At 40.4% G+C, this 20,711-nt stretch overlaps 1 protein-coding gene across 1 annotated transcript in view; it reads right to left on the bottom strand.

The window, feature by feature from the left end:
* The window catches only part of LOC126473881 (cytochrome P450 4C1-like), a 331,661-nt gene that overhangs the window by 108,228 nt on the left and 202,722 nt on the right, over positions 1 to 20,711 (bottom strand). Inside the window, exon 4 of the mRNA XM_050101217.1 lies at positions 16,932 to 17,162. Within this exon, the coding sequence (XP_049957174.1) occupies positions 16,932 to 17,162 (231 nt within the window). The remainder of the gene's footprint in view (positions 1 to 16,931; positions 17,163 to 20,711) is intronic.

Below are 20,711 nucleotides of genomic sequence, written 5' to 3'. Positions count from 1 at the left end.
GGAGCACATGAGACATTCTTCCTCTCCTAAATTTCTTGTCTGTTTCGATTCACTCAGTGCCCTTCACTCATTGCAACGTTTGTATCCGGCAGACAAAATTGTCCAGACCATCCAGGATGCCCTCCTCCGACTAGAGCGACTGGGGAAGGTTGTAGCTTTCTGCTGGGTTCCGGGGCATGTTGGCATTGCTGGGAATGAAAGGGCAGATCTCACAGCCAAGGAGGCGTGTCTCGCCCCACAAGTATCTCAGTGTGCTATCCCCTTGCACGCACTCACCTCGCTGTTGAGCTCACGGGTCATGCGTCGGTGGGAGGATGAGTGGCTGGAAGTGACTGACAATAAGCTCCGTATAGTCAAGCCCACAACGCGTGTGTGGTGTACTTCCTTTCAGCCCCATCGACGGGACGAGGTTCTCCTCACTCGGCTTCGAATAGGCCACAGCCCTATGACGCACGGCTTCCTGTTCCGGCGAGAGGACCCTCCAATTTGTGGTGCTTGCGGCGTCCAGATCACTGTGCGCCACGTTTTATTGGATTGCGTTTTATTTTCTGACCAGCGGGTCGCGGCTGACTTGCCAGTGGACCTGCCATCTCTTTTAGGCAACACTCGGACGAATGTGGTTAAAGTTTTAAAGTTCTGTGCCCTGTCAAATGTTTTTACAAAGATTTTAGGGAGAGGATTTTAATTTGCTCACTGTGTGACAAGCTCGCCCATATTTTATGTAAGTGGCCAGCCAATAACAATTTCCTGTGACATTCTTGTTGCTATGTTTCCCCTTTCCTTAGGTTTTACTTTCTTAGGTAGCATTTTCCTTCTTTTCCTGCTTTGTTTGAGTGTGTGCTTTAGTTTTCTTAGGTCGGTCCACATTCGTTCCTTTTAATGTGTGTCAGGGCGCTGATGACCTGGATGTTGAGCGCCCGTAAGCCCCAACACACCACCACCACCCGGTTTTACATTGCACGCCCATCATGCTTCAAATAAAGACATATCATGATCACGATCTCTCCACAGCGAAAATTGACAAGGCGGCCACTGTGGTCCAGATTCCTCACTCAAGATGGTCTTATGTCTCAACAATCACTGGGATGTAAATCACGTGACTTGGTGTCTCCGCAAATTTAGATCCTGGACTTTATGTAGGGAAGAACCCATAAACGTAGTTTGTTGTTGAGAAATGAATTCGTTGCAATACTGCACTCGACTCAACGTGTGATAACCGCTAGTATATCCAGTGAATGAGCTGAATCATAAAATTTATTCACATCTTATTGCAGAATTTGATCTTTTGAGAAGCGTAGTAACGATCCAACTGAATTTTCCTTTTCAAAGTCTATTATGTGCTCGGTCATTCTCATTTCCTTCTTAAGTTTGTTGACATTCACGCGTATCATGTACTGCCTGTTTAAAATATTCGTTTAAATCATCAATGTCGTATCTGCCGTAAGGTACTTGCACAACTATATCTATCAGCGCAGTACTTCAACCGCCTTCGCCAAGCTCGATTGATGGGAAGCAACTGACGATAGGCCGTTCAAAGTCAACGTATATGACATCGCTTCTCAAGATCAACTGACATGCTGGTGTGCATCACTGCTGTTTTTCTATCTTCCTTATAGTTGTCAGGATGAACATGAGACATACGTGTCCACAGAGGTGTGTATTGAACTTCTCGTATTGTTGAAAGTTGTAAGATATATGATTACTTTCAAATTGACGGCGTAATTCTTCTGGAGACTGCAAATCACCAAATGAGTCTAAGTAATAAACGTTCTCTTGGGTTCTTCTTCTAATTCACTCCACCCGGTTAGTTCCAGAACCTCCTACAACCTGTAAATTTAGAATTCTGCGTTGATTAGACTTCCACGTTTTCTCGGGTAGTGTATTCCACATGAACTCTCCAGGAAATCTGGGGTTAGATAACTTTTTGACGAATTTAAGTAGACAGGCATTTATAGGTCTTTCGTCAAGTAGTATAGTAAACAGTTCTTTTAAACGAGCAATCCAAGCCCATTCCTGTGACTTAATAAATGTAATCCCTTCCCAAGAGCTACAGATTCTATGGATCTATTACGCATTTTGGCTTCGTCAAAATACTGCCTTGTGTTTTCCTCACCACCAAACCAGGGAACCGCCCGCTGAAAGACTTGCCAATACTGTAATTAAGAACAGAATTGCCTTGCATATAATATGGAATGCTGCCGTGGGAGTCCCATTCTTTTTCGTGAATTTACCTTCCAAGTATATGCATTTTAATCAGTTTTCCTTTTGTAGATCTTTTAGCTGCAGCGACTTATAGCTGAATACATTTTTTGAACACCCTTACATACCCTTCTGTTTCTTATTATTATTCTTCAGTCGGCTACAAGCGGTATTCATAGCTCGACTGAAATTTAATCCCATACCTAGCTCAAGCGTTATAGACATTGCTTTTTATTACTGGAAATGTGAAGATACACCGACCGATACTGATATGCCTCCTTGTACGTATTTCCTTAGCTCGGTCAGCTAATATTCTATCTGCAGTGTTACATCTTGAGAGATTGTAGTTTGCTGCTTACATGATATCGTGACGCCTGCAGACCTCGTCTAAAAGAGTGATCCCCTTGTCACCAGATGAGTCATTTCTCAAGCTTGGGAATTTGATCACGGCTGCTATCCTTTAAGATATGAGTTCTAGGGTTTGTTGGTTGCTCCTTGGAAACCGTAAATATCTCTGTTGAGCAGTTTGAGAGGTACGCTGTCTCCAATTCTGTCTTTTGTTTTGAAAGATGTACAAAATCATTTACTTTAAGTTTCCTTTTGGGTGGATCTAACATTTTAATACGGCCATAAGCGGTATTTAGTTGCTCATTATCATGTATGTGAATTTGACTAGTTTCTATTGGCCTATGGACAGAGTAGTTGTACATGCTGATGATTTTTGAGGGTATCTCTGTCCATTTAAAAGAACCTCTATGATTAAAACACGTCCACATTTGCCTCTTTATTGTCTTGTTCAAACATTCCACAATAAATGCTTCCATCTAGGAGAACGTCGAATAGTAATGGATTCCATACTCTTGGATTACCACCTTGAAATATAAGTTACAGAACTCACCTCCATGATCTGTTTGTAGATTGTATGTGTTGTGGTTGGTTCCTGTCTATAACAGTTGTTCAGAAACTTGTACAACAGCCTCCCCCATCTTTTTTTTCACAGCTAGAGCCCAAACAAAGTTCGAGTACGTACGTATCAGTGACCATTAAATGTATTTGAAATATTTATTCTCCTCTGAATATTGCCTCGTATTCACAAGGTCTCCCTGCCATAAGGCATCAAATTATAACCTGTCTACGTGGGATTGTCTTTTGCGCTAATTTATGGAGCTCCTGAACAACTGTCTCCATAATTATTCGATAATACAGGGTGATTATAAAGTCACTATACATTTCAATGATGCAGTAATGGAATATTTGTTTCTTACAGGTACTACGACAGAATGCTATCCAAAGAAGAGCGAATCAATGTTGTTTCTGCTCGTCTTCGTGGAATGACGTATGAGCAGGTGTGGACAGACTTTGCCCGTCGATTCCGGAAAACAGGCCCCGCCAGGCTTGCTATCAAGACCCTCGTCAATAAATTCCAGCGCACTGGTAGTGTTGCAGATGAAGATCGTCCAGGGAGGCCGACCGTAACGCCAGACACCGTGCAAAGTGTGCAGGATGCGATCACACGTAGCCCTTCCGCATCTACCAGGAGACTTAGTAGCGAGCTTGGTATTCCTCAAACAACTGTATGGAGAGTTCTTCGGTGCAAGATGACCTGCTAAAAGCTGTGGAAAATGATAATTTGATGCAAAATGTTTTGTTCAGTGATGAAGCTACATTTCATACCTGTGGACATGTGACCAGACACAACTGCAGGATCTGGGCAGACGAACAATCAAGTGTGCTGCAGGAGTGGCAACGGGACACAGCGAAAGTGAACGTGTGGTTGGGGATAACGAGGTCAACAGTGTACGGGCCCTTCTTCTTCGCAGAACAAACCGTTACTAAAACCACACACGTAGATATGTTGGAACAGTTTTTGGAGCCCCAGTTGATATCTGATAGGATTATGGATACTGTTGTTTTTCAACAGGATGGTGCATCACCCCATTTTGCCCTCGTTGTTCGAGATTATCTGAATCAAGCATTTTCCGGCGGATGGATTGGTCATGCCTCTCCACAGATGTGGGCACCCTCCTCTCCTGACTTGACACCGTTAGACTTTTTTGCATGGTGGTTTATCAAGTCTAAGGTATACCAGGTGAAGATCCGCAGCACTGAACACTTAACACAGCGGATTCGAGCGGCAGCTGCTGAGATTACACCAGATATGCTTGGGCAGGTTTTTTGGTCTACAGTGGAGCGCTGGGGGGTGTGCCTAGACATGCAAGGTGGTCACATTGAAATGTACTGAAATTATGTCCTATTGTAACACAAGTTGCAGTGCCATTGCATATTGGTTAATAAAATTTGTTTAAGTACAAAATGTATAGTGACTTTAGAATCACCCTGTACATCTTCTGAACTTCAAGAAATGATTTCATTCTAATGTTCTCTATTCCCTGCTGGAGACAGTACTGTGAGCAGCTGTAATTGTTAATTCTGAATGTCGATAATACCATTGCCAGGTTCGTGTGTTAATGATTGTTTAAAAATGTCTTTCTATTTCGAGCTATTGGTATATTTCGCCCCTACGTCATTGGCTTTCTTAAATACCACCGCCTTATGTACACTACTGGCCATTGAAATTGCTACACCACGAAGATGACGTGCTACAGACGCGAAATTTAACCGACAGGATTAGCTTTTCAGAGCATTCACACAAGGTTGGCGCCGGTGGCGACACCTACAACGTGCTGACACGAGGAAAGCTTCCAACCGATTTTTCATACACAGACAGCAGTTGACCGGCGTTGCCTGGTGAAACGTTGTTGTGATGCCTCGTGTAAGGAGGAGAAATGCGTACCATGACGTTTCCGACTATGATAAACGTCGGATTGTAGCCTATCGCGATTGCAGTTTATCGTATCGCGACATTACTGCTCGCGTTGATTGAGATCCAATGACTGTTAGCAGAATATGAAACCGGTGGGTTCAGGAGGGTAATACGGAACGCTGTGCTGGATCCCAACGGCCTCGTATCACTAGCAGTCGATATGACAGGCATCTTATCCGCATGGCTGTAACGGATCGTGCAGCTGCGTCTCGATCCCTGAGTTGACAGATGGGGACGTTTGCAAGGCAACAACCATCTGCACGAACAGTTCGACGACGTTTGCAGCAGCATGGACTATCAGCTCGGAGACCGTGGCTGCGGTTACCCTTGACGCTCCATCACAGGTAGGAGAGCCTGTGATGGTATACTCATTGACGAACCTGGGTGAACGAATGGCAAAACGTCATTTTTTTGGATGAATCCAGGTTCTGTTTACAGCATCATGATGGTCGCATCCGTGTTTGGCGACTTCGCGGTGGCCACACATTGGAAGTGTGTATTCGTCATCGCCTTACTGGCGTATCACCGGGCGTGATGGTATGCGGTGCCATTGGTTACACGTCTCGGTCACCTCTTGTTCGCATTCACGGCACTTTGAACAGTGGACTTTACATTTCAGATGTGTTACGACCTGTGGCTCCCCCATTCACTCGATCCTTGCAAAACCCTACATTTCAGCAGGATAATGCAGGACCGCATGTTGCAGGTCCTGTATGGGCCTTTCTGGGTACAGAAAATGTTCAACTGCTGCCTTGGCCAGCACCTTCTCTAGATCTCTCACCAATTGAAAACGTCTGGTCAATAGTGGCCGAGCAACTGGCTCGTCACAATACGCCAGTCACTACTCTTGATGAACTGCGGTATCGCGTTGAAGCTGCATGGGCAGCTGTACCTGTACACGCCATCCAAGCTCTGTTTGACTCAATGCCCAGGCGTATCAAAGCCGTTATTACTGCCAGACGTGATTGTTCTGGGTACTGATTTCTCAGGACCTATGCACCCAAATTGCGTGAAAATGTAATCACATGTCAGTTCTAGTATAATATATTTGACCAATGAATACCCGTTTACCATCTTACATTTCTTCTTGGTGTAGTAATTTTAATGGCCAGTAGTGTAATATCTGACCATAATTTTAAATATCTGTCTAGTTTTGTAGTTTTGAAGAATATTAGCTTCAGTAAATGAGGTGTTCTTTCGGATTATGTCTCTCCTACCTGTGCTACACTCTTGGTTAAATTTGTAGCCTGACTACCCAGCATATATGATTATTCCTTGCTGACCCTGTAAGTTCTACGTATCCCAAGTAATGTTTAATGAAATCACCAATAGTATATTCTTCATCCTATTCTTTAGCCTTCGAGAGTCATCCAGGAGATACTGTGACAGGCAAAAACGTGCCTCTGAGTGTGCGTGACCTGTCTTATCCAAATGCCCTAACTTCAGCAACAGAAGTATCTCGCAAACAGATTTACGTGCTTCAAAGCCTTTTTTGTGTAACGTTGTTATCTACTTGCAGACTTTGAAACGGATTCAACTTATGTACAACTCGTTTGCCTCCCTTTCAGTTACATAAAGCTGTGATGTTAATCATGTTGTCTTCTTATCAATTATATCAACCCTTATAGTTAATTCGTGGATTAACTTCAGAATAAGCATTTAACTCTTTGATAGCTTTCTTGTGTACTTCAAGTCTAGTAGCATGATGTTTAATATTCGAGTTAAACATCTGAATTTTCACTTCAACATACAGACGAATGTTTGCCTCTCCATCTCAGACTGACTGTGGATGGGACCTCGCAAACTTACCCAAACCGTAAAATAAAATGTCGTAATTACCCAGTTGCTTCACTACGCACGCACACAAAATACGCAAACACACACACACACACACACACACACACACACACACACACACACACACACACACACAATCATCATCATCTTTAAAAAAAACCTGAAAGCTCCAGCAATAACAGCCTTCATTCAACCATTCAGTTTTATCGTCAACAACAAAGCTATGCTGTAGATGATTCCAGCAATTTCTACATAAAGTTGTAAATTTATCGAATGTCATGTCAGTTCTTACATGTGCCTGGTAAATGTTTAAATTCATGTTATCCTATTTGAAGGCAATAATAACATTTGTATTATTAGTTTCTTCGAGATCCTTGAATTTGTCTGTAAGATATTAAGACCTCTATATCTGTCAAAACAGAAGTATTTGGGTTTTTGATGTTGATTTTCCACGATGACATTGTCGCATATGAACACCTTATTATGTTTTACTCCTTCAAGTGGTGGTGCTTCATCACTTTGGTTGAAAGTCTTATACGCAATAACGTCAACATCTGAAAGTATCTCCTTCAGTAGTTGGGACTTGGCCTGAAACAGTATTTTTCAAAATATATACACATTTTCAAAGTGAATATCATCTGGATGTATTAGCAAGGACATGAGGAGAGTCGTTTTTCCATAAGACACTGAACAAACAATCGACCTGAAATACTGGGCGGTAGCGCCTCATTCTTGTTATTTATTTTTCTGAAGGATTATCAGATCATCAGTTACAAAGAAGTCCTTATGGCGAGGATGCTTCGTCCATCCACTCATAATGAATGTTATACGGTTACACTAGCATTCAAGGGGTTTTTATAGGATAAAATAAGATCACAGATATGCTTCATTTGTTTCTACAGATATGTACATATAGCCAAAGAAGATGTCAGTTCTATGCCTACATGTAGTATTGTAAACTCAAACATACTTCCATGTAGTGACCTACAACGTACTTCGTAATACTGTACTACATCTTCTTCCAGTGGATTCGCAGCAAAAATTCCTGTAAATTAATCCACAGTGCTTCGTGGAAGCTATAAACGTTAGGCTGCTGGCTGAAGCTCTGGTCGATTGCATGCTGTATGGCAAAACTACCGTACATTAAATTTGAAGGTCTGTTCCTTTATGTGAACCGATTCTATTTAGTAAGAAAACTTTTATTGTTCATGGAGAGTCACCAGCACCGATCTTGTGATCGTCTGGTATCACTGAAGGTATTGTTTGAGCAACAAAGATGCCTGCAATCGCTATTAAGTTGTCACACAGCTTACACCAATCTGTAGCGGAAATATTAATTTTGTATCACTTTAACGTGTGTTTTCAAAAACCACGACTGGGTTTAATTAACGATCGTAAAGCATTCCAACACTGAATTTGGGTGGAAAAAAAACTGAAAATAAAAGTGTACTCCTGTTGAGACCTGTTCTTTAGGAGGTACTCCACAATATCATCTGGAAATTGGAAACTACAACGCATTAGACATAAACACACAGTAGATTATATATATATATATATATATATATATATATATATATATATATATATATATATCTACGTGCAAGAACACTGATGATGCATACATGATGTAGGTGGAGCCGACTTTTCATTATACTACCAACGCTACATTGCAATATATATATATTTCGCAATACAGTGTTGGTAACTTCATGGAAGAAAAATGTATGATCAATGTATTGTGGTTGTGTGGCTGTATGTAAGGGAGGAACCTAATCTTAGAATGTTTGCTAGGATAGAAGATTGTGTTTGTTGAATGATACTATGTGGAATTTACGACTAGAAGAGTTCTGCTACACTGATCTCACGACTTAAATCATTTTGTGGGTGAACGACAGTCAAAAAGAAACACTGTTAATGCATGGTTAGCATCTTCAAGCTTTTTGTTTCATGACTGAGTTCTACTAGCTTTGAATCAAAATATTCTTTGCTTAGCATATCTGATTTTTCATGCCAAATTATCTTGCTCTGATATTGATCAAACTTGATCAGAATTTGTCAGTTCTGCAGTACATTTGTTTGGATTCCTGAGAAGTTAAATTTTCATGGGTCTGTTGCAAATAGCACTGAAATTCCTATTGAGTGGATAATATGGAAGGGTAAAGCGTGACAGCTACATATATAGGAGGCTGATTACTGCCTACACAGCACATCTGAATTAACAGCAGACTATAGAGTGAAAGTTCTGGGCAGTACCTACCGGGTTTAGACAAACATCTTCTGTCTTGACTCCTAGCTAGAAGCAGAGTGAAACCCAAGCAGGCAGGTTTGAGTTTCCGATCATGCCGATACCTGTAGGGTTAATCATGTGTCTTGCACTGGTGCAGCACAGTATCAAGGGTTACATTTCATAATGTAACTGAGCATGCAAGAGAACCACAGTAGCCATTGCTGTGAATCAAGTGATGCCACGTGGCATATAGTGCTGTGCTGCACTGAGTTGGTGACTGGGTGGATGGAGGTGGCCATTAGTAAATGTCATGTGCCACATCAGTAGTGGACTTTCCAGTCTACCTGCAGTTGGGTGGCTAGCCTGTTGCTGCAGGTCACAGGTGGTAGAACCGGCAGGACACATTGTGGCCAGCTTGGTTACTTCTGGTACAGTCATGCTTCATCCAGTGGCGGATGTGTTGCCTCACAGTGACCCAATCCCAGAGTGGTGCAGAGACTTGTGGCCTGGTTGACGCATTGCATGTGGAAGCAGTGGCATAAGTTTGATTTGGAGTGGGGGGGGGGGGCAATGCAGGTGCAGTGGGAGCTGTTTGGGTTTGGTATAGGGGTATAGGGCCCTTCTCATCTCCCAGCCTTTGTTTAAATTAAGATACAGTTGCTCTTGTTCAATTAAACATGATAGTGACAATCATTCAGCTTAAGCATAATGCAAGTGGGCTGGTAGGAACTGTGGACACTTGATTTTTGAACTGAAATAACATCCACACACACACACACACACACACACACACACACACACACACACACACACACACACAAACATATGTGTTGGCCATCTAAATGATGACATCAGAGGGAAATACCTAATGAGAATTCACTATATTATTGCGTCTGAAATCATATCTGATGACAGTGCAATCTGGTGTGGTGTTACAGATCCAAACCTAGAATTAAGTGAAGCAGTGACTATACACCTCTGAGTGAATAATAGCTGGAAGGGAAACATTTTACGCAGGACATCCTTTGCCCAGCGCACAGCCTGGACCTGCAAAAATATCCTTTGTCTCTGACGTCACAGAGCCAGGGCCATTATTCCAGAACTTGGATTCTGATGTCACAGAGACTGTCCCACTATTGTGGGTCAGACATCCTGCATTGCCATCTTGGTTTCTAACGTCATGGAGCCAGTGCCAGTATTCCACATCAGCCCGCATGACGATACACCAGCTATTTTTCTTTATTTCCCGCCAATTTATACAGCCCTACACCATAGGAGTAGGGACACACACTAGTGCAATTGGACTATTTTTTTAATTTTTCGCCAATTCTGAATTTACCGCTTTATATACAGGACAACTGGTCTATGTCATGTAGGGGAGGGGGAAATCCAATGACTCATCGATGATGTCTTTGATGACATTATTGATGGTCATCAATGATACACTTTGGCCCAGAACACCCACATCATACCTCCTACTTATCCCTTCTGTTAATCAAGTTGTTCCATACCACACTTTTTCTGCATTTCGAATGAGTTGCTTCTCATTGTGCCCCCCTTTTGTTCTTCCCCCATCCAAGGCCATGTTCTCATACAAATTTTCCTTCTATCGAATTACAATAAATCAGCACAATTGGATTATATTTTCCCTTAACGATCTGAATAATTTATCTCATCGTACGTTCTTTCATTCTCTTTATCATTTGTGGAGCTAGTAGCCACATAACTGCTTTTCAAAGTAACTCACCCATACTTTCATTTTATTTTATTATTTAGTATTAGTCTCCTACACCCCCCCACATGAACCATGGACCGTGCCGTTGTTGGGGAGGTTTGCGTGCCTCAGCGATATAGATAGTCGTATCGTAGGTGCAACCACAACAGAGGGGTATCTGTTGAGAGGCCAGACAAAGTGGTTCCTGAACAGGGGCAGCAACCTTTTCAGTATTTGCAGGGGCAACAGTCTGGATGATTGACTGGTGTGGCCTTGTAACACTAACGAAAATGGCCTTGCTATGTGGGTACTGCGAACGGCTGAAAGCAAGGGGAAGCTACAACCGTAATTTTTCCCGAGGACATGCAGCTTTACTGTATAATTAAATGATGATGGCGTCCTCTTGGGTAAAATATTCCGGAGGTAAAATAGTCCCCCATTCGGATCTCCGGCAGGGACTACTCAAGACGACGTCATTATCAGGAGAAAGAAAACTGCGTTCTACGGATCGGAGCATGGAATGTCAGATTCCTTAATGGGGCAGGTAGGTTAGAAAATTTAAAAAGGGAAATGGATAGGTTAAAGTTAGATATAGTGGGAATTACTGAAGTTCGGTGGCAAGAGGAACAAGACTTTTGGTCAGGTGAATGCAGGGTTATAAATATAAAATCAAATAGGGGTAATGCAGGAGTAGGTTTAATAATGAATAAAAACATAGGAGTGCAGGTAAGCTACTACAAACAGCATAATGAATGAATTATTGTGGCCAAGGTAGACACAAAGCCCACGCCTACTAAAGCAGTGTAAGTTTATATGGCAACTAGCTCTGCAGATGACAAGGAAATTGATGAAATCTTTGATGAGATAAAAGAAATTATTCAGGTAGTGAGGGGAGACGAAAATTTAATAGTTATGGGTGACTGGAATTCAATGGTAGGAAAAGGGAGAGAAGGAAACATAGTCAGTGAATATGAATTGGGGGTAAAAAATGAAAGAGGACGCCACCTGGTAGAATTTTGTACAGAGCATAACTTAATCATAGCTAACGCTTGGTTCAACAACCATGAAAGAAGGTTGTGTACATTGAAGAAGCCTGAAGATACTAGAAGATATCAGATAGATTATATAATGGTAAGACAGAGACTTAGGAACCAGGTTTTAGATTGTAAGACATTTCCAGGGGCAGATGTGTACTCTGACCGCAATCTAATGGTTATGGACTGTAGATTAAAACTGAAGAAACAGCAAAAAGTTAGGAATTTAAGGAGATGGGACCTGGATAAACTGACTAAACCAAAGGTTTTATAGAGTTTCAGGGAGAGCATAAGGGAACGATTGACAGAAATGGGGGAAAGAAATGCAGTAGAAGAAGAATGGGTAGCTTTAAGGGATGAAGTAGTGAAGGCAGCAGAGGATCAAGTAGGTAATAAGACAAGGGTTAGTAGAAATCCTTGGGTAACAGAAGAAATATTGAATTTAACCGATGAAAAGAGGAAATATAAAAATGCAATAAATGAAGCAGGCAAAAAGGTAAACAAACTTCTCAAAAATGAGATCGACTTTAAGTGCAAAATGGCTGAGCAGGGATGGCTAGAGGACAAATGTAAGGATGCAGAAGCTTATCTCACTAGGGGTAAGACAGATACTGTCTACAGGAAAATTAAAGAAACCTTTGCAGAAAAGAGAACCACTTGTATGAATATCAAGAGCTCAGATGGAAATCCAGTTTAAAGCAAAGAAGGGAAAGCAGAAAGGTGGAAGGAGTATATAGAGGGTCTATACAAGGGCGATGTACTTGAGGACAATATTATGGAAATGGAAGAGGATGTAGATGAAGATGAAATGGGAGATATGATACTGCACGAAGAGTTTGACAGAGCACTGAAAGACCTGAGTCGAAACAACGCCCTAGGAGTAGACAACATTCCATTAGAACTACTGACAGCCTTGGGAGAGTCAGGCCTAACAAAACTCTACCATATGGTGAGCAAGATGTATGAGACAGGCGAAATAACCTCAGACTTCAAGAAGAAATAATAATTCCAATCCCAAAGAAAGCAGGTGTTGACAGATGTGAAAATTACCGAACTATCAGTTTAATAAGTCACAGCTGCAAAATACTAAAGCAAATTTTTTACAGACGAATGGAAAAACTGGTAGAAGCCGACCTCGGGGAAGATCAGTTTGGATTCTGTAGAAATATTGTAACACGTGAGGCAATACTGTCCCTATGACTTATCTTAGAAGAAAGATTAAGGAAAGGCAAACCTACGTTTCTAGCATTTGTAGACTTAGAGAAAGCTTTTGACAATGTTGACTGGAATACCCTCTTCCAAATTCTAAAGGTGGCAGGAGTAAAATACAGGGAGCGAAAGGCTATTTACAATTTGTACAGAAACCAGATGGCAGTTATACGAGTGGAGGGACTTGAAAGGGAAGCAGTGGTTGAGAAGGGAGTGAGACAAGGTTGTAGCCTCTCCCTGATGTTATTCAATCTGTATATTGAGCAAGTAGTAAAGGAGTAGGTATTAAAATAAAAAACTTTGAAGTTCGCCGATGACATTGTAATTCTGTCAGAGACAGCAAAGGACTGGGAAGAGCAGTTGAACAGAATGGACAAAGTCTTGAAGAAAAGATATAAGATGAACATCAACAAAAGCAAAAGAAGTATAATGGAATGTAATCGAATTAAGTCGGGTGATGCTGAGGAAATTAGATTTAGAAATGACGCACTTACAGTAGTAGATGAGTTTTGCTATTTGGGGAGCAAAATAACTGATGATGGTCGAAGTAGATAGGAAATAAAATGTAGACTGGCAATAACAAGGATAGCGTTTCTGAAGAAGAGAAATTTGTTAACATCAAGTATAGATTTAAGTGTCAGGAAGTCGTTTCTGAAAGTATTTGTATGGAGTGTAGCCTCGTATGGAAGTGAAACATGGACGATAAATAGTTTGGACAAGAAGAGAATAGAAACTTTCGAAATGTGCTGCTACAGAATAATGTTGAAGATTAGATGGGTAGATCACATAACTAATGAGGAGGTACTGAATAGAATTGGGGAGAAGAGTAGTTTGTGGCACAAGTTGACTAGTATTGGAGGGAATCGTGGAGGGTAAAAATCGTAGAGGGAGACCAGGAGATGAATACACTAAGCAGATTCAGAAGGATGTATGTTGCAGTCGATACTGGGAGATGAAGAAGCTTGCACAGGATAGAGTAGCATGGAGAGCTGCATCAAAGCAGTCTCAGGACTGATGACCACAACAACAACAACAACAACAACAACAACAACAAGTCTCCTGCACTACACGTATCTGATTTTGGGTTTGTCAGCCTCAAATCACCTAACCAGATGGTCATTTCTTCCTGCCAGTCCACTTCATCAATTTCCACATGTCTAACTTCTGTCTAATAATCTTTCACTTTAAATTCTTTAACTTACCTATCTGATTAAGGGTTTTGGCATTCCACACTCCAGCCAGTAGAATGGCAGATTTGTTTTCTCTAACGATAACATTCTTCAGAGTTACCCCATCCACACATTCAAATGTGAGACTATATTACTTCAAGAACGTTTTACCAAGGAGAAGGCTGTCATTACTAAACCATACAGCCGAGCTACGTGTTCTCAGGAAGTATAATGGCTGAACTTCCCTCTAACTTTCATATGGTTGTAGTTGTAGTTCCAGTGTATAAAAACTATGTGGGCTAATGTTACAAGGTCAGATCAGCCAGTCTTCCATATTGTTTTCGCTACAACAATTGAAACCATGGGTTTTTCTTGCCTCTCCACAGATACCTCTCTAATGTTGCTGTACCTACAGTATGTCTGCCTATATTGTGGGTTATCCCCAGACCCCTGTCACAGTAAAGTTATAGGTTTTGATGTATATAATACTGATTATGACATTAAATGCAAATCAGTATTCTAAACTATTATTGAAGTGACTTTGATAGCAAAGGTATTGTGCTAGTTTACGGTTTTCAGACCATTTATCAGTGATGCTTAACCAACTGGAGAATTTATTTTAAATAACTGACCTTATTGTTGATACTATGGTTTATTTTAAGTTTAAAAAAATATAATTTTATTCGCAAACCTTCAGGCAAATTGGAAATATCCAATATTTGTAGATAAACTGAAAACAGTCCTTCTTAGCTTGGCAGCACTACTGTTTGTGCTATTGGTGCCTAGTGAATTGACAACAGTAGCCATCCAGACTAGTAGGATTGTTGGTGGAAAAAACACAAAACAAGAGGGTGTTGAAAATTGAGTAAACAGATAAAGAATGGCAGAATGGGCAGGGAAAGGAATCTGTGGAAAAAATTAATTAGAATGACAGGCAGCATGGTAAGAAATATGTCATATCAGGGAATAATTTTCACGGTAGTAGAGGGAGATGTAGGGAGCAGAAATTATAAGAGAGAACAGAAATTAGAATTTATACAACGAACAACTAGCTCCATTGTGTGTAAATGCTACTCTGAGATGAAGACGGTGACACTGGAGGAAACTGGTAGGTCACACCAAAGCAGTCGCAGACTGGCAACAAAAAGCGGCAACCCCAATAGTTTTTAAATCTAGAGTAGAGCCTGAATGCTACATCGCAAAATCATAGAAGAGATTGAGGGTGGCAGCCCCAGAGAAGCAAAGCAGCAAAGCATACAGTGCTTTGGTCGAAAATAGGCACCCGTTGAGCAGCGCCCCTGTAGGTTGCGAGATCCTTCAAATTTTCACAAGCTCTTGATGAGTCTTAAGCATTCCAAAAAACTGGAAATTTTGTGTGAATATTTTGCACCACTTAAAAAAGTACCCTTAATGGATCACTCACGATAATGTAATTTCATAAAACCTGTTACTTTTCTCTGCAAGAGACATTTCCAGCTTTCCATAAAACGCCGTATCCACATGAAACGATAAGTGAGGCCACATGAGTGTCGGTATCGCTGTTGCTTGTAGGAACACTCGGAGTGCTGTATAGATCTGAATGCATTTCATTAACAGGAGGCTCCTCATATTAGGAGATGGGAAACATCGTGCTGTGTCGTTCATGGGACATCACTTGCTGTCTGTTACACAATTTAGGGTATCCCCAGATTCTCTGTATCTAAACTTCTACTGGAAGAAGGGAATAAGTAGCGTTGAAAACAATTTCTGCACATTGTGTCGCAAAGTTATGTGCTTTTCTACACTTTTAAAAAGCACCAACGTTGCACTATAAACCAGTCTATGGTATGAGATATAATCAGCGTGTTGTATAGCTGATTTTATTACTCTGTTTGATGCCACATTCGATTCGTCATCACAGTCTGATAATAACGACTTGGAAATGGTATACAATAGTTTATACACACTAGCTATTTGTCAGTCCTAGGAACTCAGTGAATAACATGATGGTAAAATGGGAGAAGTAGCATAAGCTACGTTATGTAGGGTGTGTATGTATAAAAAATATTTCATGGCATCGTAACAACAAAAGATTTTTTACCTCGTAACAAGACTATAAGGCACCATATCTGACATTGAAGACTGCAATACATCTAATGCATTCGTAGCTATATGATTATTGTTTACTAGCTACATTATGATAGTGTTACCTTTTCGAGATATATATTTTTACAATTGACCCTATTCATAAACCACTTCCAGAGGTTTCATTACCTACAAGCTTCTAATATGGTACTGTTGGGCTTGTTTAATGCATGACGACTTATATGTGTGTGATGCTGTAGTTGTATGCGCTCTAATTTGCGTTAATTTGTCCGACCAGAAAATAAATTTCAGATGATGCTAAATGCTACTAAACAATGTATAAAAAGCCGGCCGCGGTGGTCTAGCGGTTCTGGCGCTGCAGTCCGGAACCGCGGGACTGCTACGGTCGCAGGTTCGAATCCTGCCTCGGGCATGGGTGTGTGTGATGTCCTTAGGTTAGTTAGGTTTAAGTAGTTCTAAGTTCTAGGGGACTTATGGCCTAAGATGTTGAGTCCCATAGTGCTCAGAGCCATTTGAACCAATGTATAAAAACAGTTTTTGAAATACCCTTGTTTAAAATTTTACATCTGCCCTGATGGACATTTCATATATCACACTACTCTGAGTAAATCATCTAATATTATTGCACGAAATTATGAACAAATTGCCTGTGACGGCAGAGCGAAATACTCACTTCGTCAATTATCTCCTTTTCAGTCGCCGTTACTCCCAGTTTGTTTTCTGGCAGAAGGCAAGTTGACAGTGATCTTGCACTGATAGTTTTGTTAGAAAGATTTTGTCTTACGAGGGAAATTGATTTCTCCGTGAAGGATCTGGAAAAACCTTTAAATCTTAGAAGTTTCCGACCATCTTCAGTCATCCACTTGAAAAAACTGATTGCTGTCCATGGGCGGTATAACATCCTCTGAAAATGAAGACGAGAGTTTTCTAGTGAGAGGCAACTTTGAAACAAATTAATCAACTAGGCTACAAGTTGTAAAAATACTAAAACCAAACGATTATAATTTCAAGGTATTTTTGCTTTCAAAATCTTGTGATTGAAACAGAAATAAATTGCTGTGTCTGAAATGTAGAATGAGGTAATATCAGTAGCATAAAATACAACAAAACGCAAACTAGTAATAGATGAATCACCCAAATGTGTGAGCATTTATGTCTGTGTGAATACAAAACTCCACTGAAAATTGTGTCCCATTTTGCAACGGAATAAATAAATGGTACAAAAGACATTACAGAAACATATGCTTCTAAAATCAAATAAATGATTTAGAAATTATGTTAGTAATAAGTCATTCAATTAATAACTGATTATTTCTTCAGCATTAGCCTTACTTGTGTTACATGTAAGAAAGAAAAAGAATATGAAGTTAAATGATAACAGATATAATTGTTTACTGCTGTGTCTGAAATGTTTTAGAATAAGTAGAAGTTTCAGTCACATCAGGTACCTCAAATGGCTGTAGCATCTTTAACAGATTTAATACACCTTTGTAAGTAATAGCATTTCTATGAGTAGAGCGAAATATCTTGTTTTAACAAATTTACTTTTGACCTCTGTAGAAATATTGTAGAACTGCTTTGCTCCTATATGGCTAGCCTTCATGAGTCATAAATTTCTGATACTTCAAACATTAGGTATGTTCTTCTGCATAAATAACAAAAACACACTAAACTTTAAATTTTGAAATTTTAATCTTTCATTCATTACAGGATTATTAATAACTAAATTAATTAAATATTTGCAATGCATCATCTGTATGTAATGTAACTTCTACAATATTAAAGTTTCATAGTACATGCAAGTATTTTTATTCCTTGTAGAACATTAACTGAAATATAATAAGTAGGTAGCTACAAAAGAAGAGGTTGTTATGTAATCATGACTATCATGATCTAGAATTTGCTTCTCAAAGCTATCATCATGTCAACAGCTTTTCTTCAGTATCAGCCTATAAATTTCTTAAAAGAAGTAATTTTCTTGCACAGACCATTTGAACGAACTGAAAAGAAAATATGAAACAAGGAAGACTCATAATAAAAACTGTACCAAACCAGTGATAGAGAAACCAGTAACGTGGTTTTAATGGGAAAAATTAGATGAGTGTAGGTGTGAAGACGCGCTCACGCTATGAGATTTAGTTTCAGACTTATTAAATGTTAAACGTTTTGGACATAAACTGATCTATAAAAATTAATAACTCACTAACTCCATAACAGATTCAGATAAACGCAGGCTCAGTAAGCACTATCGGACTGTTCTGACAAATCTCCTGTGAATATTTTGTATTTCAAATTACGGTGTGGAACGTATATACCGTGCGTAAAAAAGTGACAAATAAAACATGCAATAACAGAAGAAGCGGCATCATTAGTAAACAGAGCTAAGTAAAGACGTATAACTGTAATTTGTTTAACTGTTCAATATTTACTGGTGATATAACAACTCAAAATAGCTTCTATACGAGAAAAAACATTATCTGTGGGAAAACCATGAAGCTATACGAAAACTAAAAAAAAACCTAATGAAATTTGTGTCCAAATTCATAGAACATTAAATTTACAGTTTATTTATGTTTCCGAAAGTCGGAGATACTTGAGTTGACTCATGTTTAATGCGAGGTATAAGAATCGGAGGCCAGTTTCACGCGACACATTGGGGTTTCGGCGCCTCGTTGTAGCAGAGTTCGCATACAGACGGGTCGTATGTGCGGTTGAAAGTTTTCTAGTATGTGTAACCGAAATATTTTCGAGGTATTCGGTCGGGAATGGTAAAAGTTTCACGCAAAATGAACTCAGAGATAATTTTAGATTGTGCGTACTTAGAAGAAACTCAAGTCGCGTGAACGGATGATTGGGTCTTTTAAACATTTCGCGAGCGTCGATCGCAAAGAATTTGAAACATTGAAATTTCCTGGCAGATTAAATCTGTGTGCCGGACCGAGACTCGAACTCGGGACCTTTGCCTTTCGCGGGCAAGTGCTCTACCGTCTGAGCTACACAACCACGACTCACGCCCCGTCCTCGCAGCTTTACTTCTACCAGTATCTCGTCTCCTACCTTCCAAACTTTACAGAAGCTCTCCCGCGTAGGAAGGAGACGAGATACTGGCAGAAGTAAAGCTGTGAGGACGGGGCGTGAGTCGTGCTTGGGTAGCTCAGACGGTAGAGCACTTGCCCGCGAAAGGCAAAGGTCCCGAGTTCGAGTCTCGGTCCGACACACAGATTTAATCTGCCAGGAAGTTTCATATCAGGGCACACTCCGCTGCTGGGTGAAAATCTCATTCTGGAACTTGAAACATTGTTCACCGTTTGGATTCTGATTTGGAGACTTTGTCTAAACATCTACGAACTGTTCTGCAATTACCTCTGATGGCGATCTGCAGTTAAAAATATCGTTAGTTCGCGATTTGCAGAACTTCAACTTAGAAGTGTGTTGAAGCACTTTGAATAATTTTCGTGGCCCTTCTAGACGTTAAGCGAACGCTCGATGCTGGTTGACCTACTTAGTTTCTCGCGCTGACAAATATTATTTTGATAATAAACTGTTGTGAATAGTGTGAAAGGATATTTCGTTTGTTTTTTCTGGAATAAATCCAGTCTGTGAAAAGTGAGAAGTGAACATTATTTTATCTCCTGCCTACAGTTTCAATAAACTTGTGTGACTGTTTTCATTTAGGGCTAAATGCGATAGATGTGTTGGTTGGCGTCTGGCCAGTGACGAACCCAATAATGTGAAATCCAGCCGCGCACGGGGTAACATTATGAACAGTGCTTTTCTAGCTTCGTTTAATTTTTTATTCCTGATAACGCATGTGGGCGGTCACGGGTCGAACTTTAGAATAAGCAACAGTTAGTAACCTCACCCTTATTCAGTTTTTTCATCAAGCAAGCAGCAAGAAGAACAGAGCATTCTAAAGGCAATTATCCCCCCCCCCTCTCCCCCAGTATTGTTCCTTCTAACGTCCCAGCATCTATGCTTGGCTCCAGGACAGCAGAAAGCTGTAAGTAGAATCCATATGCTGCACTGCTGTAAAACTTTTCTAATTCAAATGGAGCAAAGCTGCGTCGTACGCTGCATTGTACTTTATGTACGAAGAATTGAAACCCACAAATTTTGTATTCGCGTGTCGTTTTCTTGTGTAGTTGTTCTGAAAGGTTTTCAATCAATTGGATGCCACTTATACAGCATTTATGTTCCTAACCAGTTATCCAACTGGGGAAAGAAGAGCTACAGTGGAACATGAAATCCGGGACACACTTCCTTTCTAGCGAATTTCCACATCATTGAGAGGTGAAAGCTGGGTAAAAGGCACAATAAAAAAACTGACCTACGTTGGATTTGATTCCACTACCTTTCGGTTCCTAGTCAGAGCCTTTATCGCTTTTTTAAATTATTTAAACAAGACCATCAGCGCGACGATATAGGGGATGGAGTGGCAAGTCGCAACAATAAA

This window comes from Schistocerca serialis, chromosome 4, assembly GCF_023864345.2.
Source record: "Schistocerca serialis cubense isolate TAMUIC-IGC-003099 chromosome 4, iqSchSeri2.2, whole genome shotgun sequence".
Taxonomy (NCBI): Eukaryota; Metazoa; Arthropoda; class Insecta; order Orthoptera; family Acrididae; genus Schistocerca; species Schistocerca serialis.
The sequence above is the reverse complement of the archived record's forward strand: the minus strand, read 5'-3'. Positions and strand labels throughout refer to the sequence as shown.